The sequence below is a fragment of the Raphanus sativus genome, unplaced genomic scaffold (assembly GCF_000801105.2).
Source record: "Raphanus sativus cultivar WK10039 unplaced genomic scaffold, ASM80110v3 Scaffold1527, whole genome shotgun sequence".
Classification (NCBI taxonomy): domain Eukaryota; kingdom Viridiplantae; phylum Streptophyta; class Magnoliopsida; order Brassicales; family Brassicaceae; genus Raphanus; species Raphanus sativus.
Genome location: NW_026616837.1, coordinates 2,027 through 10,343, shown reverse-complemented (window position 1 = coordinate 10,343; position 8,317 = coordinate 2,027). Strand labels below are relative to the sequence as shown.

General features: G+C 37.2%; 2 protein-coding genes across 4 annotated transcripts; both read right to left on the bottom strand.

Annotated features, from left to right (window-relative positions):
* On the bottom strand, positions 1–1,225 carry LOC108846435 (squamosa promoter-binding-like protein 13A). The gene is made up of 2 exons (XM_018619663.2): positions 759–1,225; positions 1–681 (listed from the first exon to the last, which is right to left on the bottom strand). The coding sequence occupies exons 1-2, from the start codon at positions 1,223–1,225 to the stop codon at positions 135–137; spliced, it is 1,014 nt and encodes a 337-aa protein (XP_018475165.1). The 3' UTR covers positions 1–134.
* Positions 1,226–5,228: 4,003 nt separating this feature from the next.
* On the bottom strand, positions 5,229–7,320 carry LOC108844298 (squamosa promoter-binding-like protein 13A). 3 transcript variants are annotated; one of them, XM_018617529.2, is made up of 4 exons: positions 6,789–7,320; positions 6,216–6,706; positions 6,043–6,140; positions 5,229–5,911 (listed from the first exon to the last, which is right to left on the bottom strand). In XM_018617529.2, exons 2-4 carry the CDS (start codon positions 6,668–6,670, stop codon positions 5,415–5,417), a joined length of 1,050 nt encoding a protein of 349 aa, XP_018473031.1. In that variant the 5' UTR covers positions 6,671–6,706; positions 6,789–7,320; the 3' UTR covers positions 5,229–5,414. The 3 variants fall into 3 exon arrangements, with proteins under 3 accessions (XP_018473031.1, XP_056854966.1, XP_018473030.1); XM_056998986.1 differs by having other exon boundaries at positions 6,216–6,726; positions 7,089–7,320; XM_018617528.2 differs by having other exon boundaries at positions 7,089–7,320.
* Positions 7,321–8,317: the final 997 nt, after the last annotated feature.

Here is an 8,317-nt window from a genome sequence, read left to right as displayed (position 1 = left end):
TGAATAAGCCGTTTATACACCATCAATTCATCATTTAACAAGATAAAAGAACATTGAAAAATTAGAGAGAAAGAGAAGAGAATAGAGAAAGAGGCACATACACACATCTTTCTGATTCTATCTATCTACTTGTACTACTCCCAGTGAAACGGGAACGTTTGCCGAAGAGCCACAATCTCATTACCGGATATAACCGACCCATCAGAGACTGCACTCGCATTCTCAAACAATCCGGACTGGTTAAAAACCGTCTCTACTGTTTCTTGGGAAAAAGGAAGTAGTGGCTGAAGCAAATGAGGTGTTGATGAGGAAGATGGTGACAGAAGAGAGAGAGCACAATCAGAGTCGTGGACGCAACTCGTCATTCTCTCACACAAGAATGCTGTTCTCGAGCTCACTTCTTCTTGCAAGAAAGGGAACTGTTTCCCTCTGCTATTTAGAGAAGAAGTTTCTGGGAACATAATGTCAGGCTTTATCTGGTTCTCTCCGTAACTCGAACCACTGGCCATAGCTAAGCTCACAAGACCGTTTCCCCAGCTGCTCGGGGTCCCAACAGATGTAGTTGGAAACACATGTGAAGCGATACGGTCGGGCTGAGGCTTCCGTCTTCTACGATTGTGTCCATCAAGACGTTTCCTACAACTTCTCTTCCCTTCATCAAACTCTTCCAAAGCATGAAACCTACATATACACATATGTTAATCTTATCATTACACAAAACGCCATGTTAAAATATCCAACATATACTTACAGTTTACCTGCTGCATTGTTGACAAAACCTCTGTTTATCACCACTGATTGTAACCACAGGAGTTTTAGAATGGACATCACAGACCTTATGTCTTTTATGATACTCTCTACAGTTACTAAAATCAGAATCACATCCATCAACAAGACAAAGCGGGATCTGGTTGTTCCCAGTAGCATTCCCTCTTGTCCTTTTGGACGAACCAGAGCTTCTTGAAGCTTCTGGTTTCGCCAAGGCGGTACTCTCTTTCCACTTTAGACATGTCACTTGCTCTGTATTACGAAACGCAGAGGAGGAGTTTACTATGTTCCTTCCTAGTTTCAGATCAAATGAGAACTCTCCTTTTGGCTCCAGTCTTGGTGATGATGATGATGACCCACCAAATGAAACCGAGGCATCTATTGGAGTTAAATCCGGTACATATTCTTCCTCGAAATCGGGGAAAGAACCGGAGCTGAGTTTGAAGTTCCAGTCCATTTGAAGAATAGATTGTCTTTCTTTTTTCTTCTTATCACTCTATAAAAAGAAACCACAATCTCAAGATAACACAATTATTATTTCCAATTTTCTATTTTGACTAAAAATTATTACAAATTACCAAAGAAGGGCAAGCTTGTTGTACTGAAAAAGGAAATGGGGAGTGCAGAAATGTACAACTAGAACAGATCCCACTATATATAGATGTTCTGCTGATCACTGCTCTCTTATCATCCAGAGACCAGACTTTGTACCCCTTAACTCCTCCAGGATAACCAATGAAGATGCCCTTCTTGGCTCTAGGTTTCAATTTCCCATCATCTGAATGGTAGTAGCAAATGCATTCGAACCTTCTCAGATGATCCAACTTCAATACAATATTAGACCATACCTCTTCAGGAACCTTGTCTTCGATAGCATATGATTGTGATCTGTTTATCAAGTAGACCGCAGTATTTACAGCTTCAGCCCAAAATACCTTTGGCAAACCACTTTCACTCAAGAGACTTCTTACTCTTTCAAGTATTGTTCTGTTCATCCTCTCCACAACACCATTCTGTTGTGGAGTGTAAGGAATAGTTTTGTGGCTCCCTATTCCATTGCTTGAACACAACCCATCAAACTCCTTATTGCAGAATTCCAAACCGTTGTCCGTTCTGAGCTTCTTTACTTTCAAACCGGTCTGATTCTCAACTAACAGTTTCCATTCCACAAACTTCTCAAAAACTTGATCTTTCGTATTTAAGAAAAACACCCAGACTTTTCTTGAGAAATCATCTATCAAGCTCAGAAAGTAATGACATCTTCCTAGTGATCATGGAACTGTAGGTGAACCCCAAAGATCTGCATGTATGTATTCCAGACAGGCTTCACTCGTGTGTTTGCCAGTTGAGAAACTAACATGATGTGTCTTTCCAAGAATATAGCTTTCACAGAACTTGATACTTGATACCTTTTTTTTTGTCTAAGTATCCTTTTCTCACCAACACGTTCAATCCTTTCTGACTGATATGTCCAAGCCTGCTATGCCATAGATCTGTTTCATCTTGTACACTTACAGTGTTTACTTCACCATTGTAACCTTCTCCTTGTAAGTAGTACAGGTTTCCTTCTCGTTTAGCCTTTGAAACAGTTCTGCAACCCTTCTTTACTCGAAGAACTCCATTTTCAGAGATGAACGAACAACCATTTTTCTCAAGAGCACCAAGAGATTTTAAGTTCCTTGAGAACTGAGGAACATATCTCACATCCTTCACTGACACAAACTGGCCTTCTGATGTCTATATGGTTATCGTTCCTATTCCCTCAACTACAGACACACTGTTGTTCCCCATTCTCACAGAACCTCCAGCATTCTCATTTAGATCAGTGAACCAATCTCTTCTTGGTGTCATCTGAAACGAGCAGCCAGTATCAAGGATCCAGATTTCATTGAAGTCCACCGTGGAGACCATGTTGGCTTCTGTAACAACAAGAGACTCAATGAACTCAACTCCAGTAACTGCAGATGATTCACCAAAGTTAAAGGATTTTTCCTTTCCTTTCTGGTTACTTCGCTTTGGACAGTTTCTCTTGAAATGTCCCTCATCACCACACACCCAGCAAGTAGGACGGTTTCCTTTTCCTTTAGACTTGGACCTCGACTTCTATTTTGACTTCCCTTGACCTGAATCACGCTTGTTACTTCTTCCTCTAGACTGTGATTTTGAGTACATCACCTCTCCGTGGTTCTTATTGTCTTTTCCATTTGCACTGAACTCAAGCTGCTTAGAATGAATCGAGTTCATGACCTCATCCATGGTAACAGTATCCTTACCATATCTGAGAGTATCTCTCAGTTGATCAAATTGCTTAGGCAATGACATCAGCAGCAATATCGCTTGGTCCTCATCAGAGAATTCTACCATTATGTTTCCAAGATCAGTTATGATTCTCAGAAATTCATCGATATTGCTCTCTATGGACATGGACTCATTAATTATGTATCCATACAGCCTCTGTTTCAGATACATCCTATTCGGCAGAGATAATGACATGTACTGAGCATCCAAGATCTTAAGCATACCAGCAGCCGTTTTTTCTTTCACTATCTTCCTCAAGATCTTATCAGTAACATTCATTATGATTGTACTTTTTACCTTTCGTTGCTTCTCTGCGAGAAGAGGATCAACCTTCTTCGTTGAATTCATATCTGATTCTTCCTCCTTAGATGATGGATCCTTCAGCTTTGATTCAGATCTTCCCATATCTTTCTCTTGGCTCAGCAATGCCTCCGTCAAATCCAAGAGATCGAGATTAACCAGCAATCTCTCTCTCCACATGTCGTAATCAATTTTGCCATCGAATTTTTCCATCTCGAACTTCGCTGACTTCATCTTGACAAGATCTCTTAGTCTACGCAGTCTGCAACCTTCGAATCCTCCTAAGATCCAGCTGTAACCTGGCTCTGATACCACTTGTTTTGGATTCAATCGATATCCCTTGGATTAGAGATTAGAATTTGTTCGTTCTGTTTGCGAGAAAGTAAAGCTAGAATCTAAGAACACGACGAGATGTTATCCAGTTCGGACGCAACCGCGATCCTACGTCTGGCCGAGGATTCCTCAGAATTCACTAAGCTCAGTGAATCAACGCCGCCGTATCACTCACCGGAAAAATCCCCGAGAAATAGAAGAACTCTCACCCCCGTAGATCTCTGTTTCTGTCGCTCTGATTTTTCCTCTCTATCGATTTTCTCTCTCACCGTGTTTCCCAAGCTCACCGCTCTCGCACAATACAACTTGTCACACACCAGATATAATAACCACAACGGCCTCTCTGTGTGGACCCCCCTGTAACAACCTCTTTTCGAAAAACAAAGAAGAAGACTCATACGTCGACGTTTTACATTTAGACATAAACCGACTTCTAAACCGAAATCAAATGTCTCTCATCAGAACCGGTTTCGACCCGAAACCTTCTGAATGATATGGTGTCTTTCAACCAATATTGCAACAGAAAAAGAGTTGAAATAAAAAAACAAGAATTTTTTCCTGTTTTAATTTTTAAAAATTCTGACGGATTATGTTCGTCGGAAATCCGTCAGATGTGTTTCACAAAAAAATTACACTGTTTTTTCCCGGACAGATTTCCATTTCCGACTAATATACCATTTTACGTAGGATATTCGTCGGAATATACCACTTTCGTCGGATATCCATCCAAATATACTCTGGAATATACTATATCCGTCTGAAATTCGTCAGAAACATATTTATCAGAAGTTTCCGACGGATTACATATTGGGATTTTTAGCAAAAATAATCTGATAATAGCCATTGATAATAAATTGATGTTTTTTAAGGGTTTATAATCTTGAGAATGTTTGAAAACACCTGAAAACACACAAAATTCAAGATTATAAGATGGATCCATTGCGACGAACTTTTGACGGAAATTTCTAGAATATTTGAGACGAACTTTTGAAATTTCTAGAGTATATTTGCGACGAACTTTTGACGAATAGTAAATTTTCATATTCTTCAGAAATTCGTTAGAATTCTTCAGAAAATTTCGACGAACATTTATTCCGTCAAAATTTTGGTTAGAAATTACTATGTTTATTTGTAGTAAATGCTTATGCTAGTTGGTCATGAGTAAAAACATGTAAGACAGTAAAGATTCCAAATTTAATGAGATTTCTAACAAAATGGTAGTCGAGTGGGATGTGCTTCATTCGTGAGTGAAAAATTGGGTTCTCCACACTGAGCATACAGAGGAGAATATGTAGATATAGAGAAAAAGATAGGGTATTTTAAAAAGTTATTGCCCATGGAGTCCTTTACATAAAGAGACTTAGACTTGTGTCTTTAATATATTCAACCACATGAACGGTTCAAAAAATTTCAATCACTTCGATCTGTTTTTCCAAAATTTCTTAGAGTTCTGTTTTTAAAGCAATTGATGAAATTTGCGCCATGCTGCAATAGTGTACATAAAGACTTTATCTACTTTAGACCAGAAAAAGACTTTATCTACTCTTAACTTGGTGCTGGACCAATACAACCTACACGTAATAATTGAATGCCGTTTATACACCAATAATTCATCATTTAACAAGATAAAAGAACATTGAAAAATTAGAGAAAGAAAAGAGAATAGAGAAAGAGGCACATACACACATCTTTCTGATTCTATCTATCTACTTGTACTACTCCCAGTGAAACGGGAACGTTTGCGGAAGAGCCCCAATCTCATTACCGGATATAACCGATCCATCAGAGACTGCACTCGCGTTCTCAAACAATCCGGACTGGTTAAAACCCGTCTCTACTGCTTCTTGGGACAAAGGAAGTGGTGGCTGAAGCAAATGAGGTGTTGATGAGGAAGATGGTGACAGAAGAGAGAGAGCACAATCAGAGTCATGGACGCAACTCGTCATTCTCTCACACAAGAATGCTGTTCTCGAGCTCACTTCTTCTTGCAAGAAAGGGAACTGTTTCCCTCTGCTATTTAGAGAAGAAGAATCTGGAAACATACTGCCAGGCTTTGCAGGAGAAGAAACAGCATAGCTGATCTGGTTCTCTCCGTAACTCGAACCATTGGCCATAGCTACGCTCACAAGACCGTTTCCCCAGCTGCTCGGGGTCCCAACAGATGTAGTTGGAAACACATGTGAAGCACTAGGAAACTCGAGTAATTTTCTACCTGACAACAAAATCATGCCATTGAGACCAATGCTCTTCTTATGTTTAATTAGGGACTAAGTCTCCGTGACAAAAAGAAAAAAAAAAAGGGACTAAGTCTATTGGATCCTAAGAAACAAAGCTTTTTTTAACCTTGGTCGGGCTGAGGCTTCCGTCTTCTACGATTGTGTCCATCAAGACGTTTCCTACAACTTCTCTTCCCTTCATCAAACTCTTCCAAAGCATGAAACCTACATATACTCAGATGTTAAACTTATCATTACACAAAAAAATGTTCAAATATCCAACATATACTTACAGTTTACCTGCTGCATTGTTGACAAAACCTCTGTTTATCACCATTGATTGTAACAACAGGAGTTTTAGAATGGACATCACAGACCTTATGTCTTTTGTGATACTCTCTACATTTACTAAAATCAGAATCACATCCATCAACAAGACAAAGCGGGATCTGGTTGTTCCCAGTAGCATTCCCTCTTGTCCTTTTGGTCGAACCAGACCTTCTTGAAGCTTCTGGTTTCGCCAAGGCAGTAGTACTCTCTTTCCACTTTAGACATGTCACTTGCTCTGTATTACCAAACGCAGAGGAGGAGTTTACTATGTTCCTTCCTAGTTTCAGATCAAATGAGAACTCTCCTTTTGGTGATGATGATGACCCACCAAATGAAACCAAGGCATCTATTGGAGTTAAATCCGACACAGATTCTTCCTCGTAATCGGGGAAAGAACCGGAGCTGAGTTTGAAGTTCCAGTCCATTTGAAGATTGTCTTTCTTTTTTCTTCTTATCACTCACTATAAAAAGAAACCACAATCTCAAGATAACACAATTATTATTTCCAATTTTCTATTTTGACTAAAAATTATTACAAATTACCAAAGAAGGGCAAGCTTGTTGTAATGAAAAAGGAAATGGGGAGTGCAGAAATGTACAACTAGAACAGATCCCATTAAATAGGAACAAAGGACAACAAGAAAAATTAGGCAAATATATAACGGAGTTCCATATATCACTTTCAGTTTTGAGTTTCACTTCATCATAAAAGTACTCACATCTTCAACAAGAATTTATAAATGCAAAAAAGGGAAAGATTATAGAAAGATGAGATATATTATTCATAATCATATAAATTATCGGATAAAAAAAGTTAGGTATTTGAAGGTTGAGCAATCTTACCAAATCCATGCACCAACCAGTAGTCAGTAGAAGAAACCCCAAAAGAGAAAAACGAAATATACGAAAAAGGGACAAGTGAGAAAGAGAGAAGATGGATTTTCTTTAGCGAGAGAGAGTGGAGACAACAAGAGGGGCTGCTGCTGCTGCAATAATGCAACGAGAGGGAGTGAGAAAGAGGAAAAAATCTATAACTAAGTTTAAAAACAAGTTTACAAATGAAGCTTATTTTAATTGGTTCTTTGCTTTCCTGATATAGGATTTATTAATATCCTTTTTTAGGGAGAGGAAACGAGTGGAGGAAAGGGACAGCTGTTGTTGTTTGTTCTTTTGCTAACTCTTGTGTTTTTTTTTCTTTATTTGTTTGTGGGGTTTATTTGTCTGCCATCCAACAAGTTTGAAACTCTGAAATGAAAAGTACACAACAGTATTAATTAAATGTTTGTTTATTATATATATTAGCTGTTCAAGATAATATATCATTTGAATGTTTGCCGATAATAAAAATAAAATACATCACTGAAATTGATATAAAACATGTTGGATTTAGTATTAATTTACTATTTCAATTAGGATTTCAAAAAGTCTTTTTTTTTCTTTTCTTAAGTGTTTACTTTTACTAAATTAGCATGAATTTCAGGGATCCTAAAAACATTTCTAATGGTTGACTTCATTTTTTTTATCGTGGTTGCTTTTATTTTTATTTTCAAAAGTTTATTTTCTTTAAAAATGAAAAAAAAATAAAGTAACATTCACTCCAATAATTTATATTATTTCTTTTTTGTAAAAAAATACTCCAAATATATTCTATCTCCACTAGATTATTAATTACTAATAGAAATTTTATACTTCTTTTATACTTACTTATGTTACCTAACTATTTTGTTTTAACAATAATCCGATTTTAATAATTTTTCAAACATGATTACCGATTTTTTTTTACTGGAACAAAGATGATTTATTATTGAGATTCACAAACCATTATTGTGGGAGCAATAAACATTTAATAGAATCTATCACCTTTACATATAGAATGTTAAAGTTCTTTTATACTATGAAATACATGAAGGTCTTACAATTCTTAGAGTTGATATTCGCTTTATAGTGTTTTCAATTCGTGAAAATAATATCTATACCAATAGAATAACAAATTTTTCGTTTTTTACATGGAAGAATTTTAACGATGTAAAGAGTTTTTTCTTAATATCACAATCCAACGTACACCATTAAAA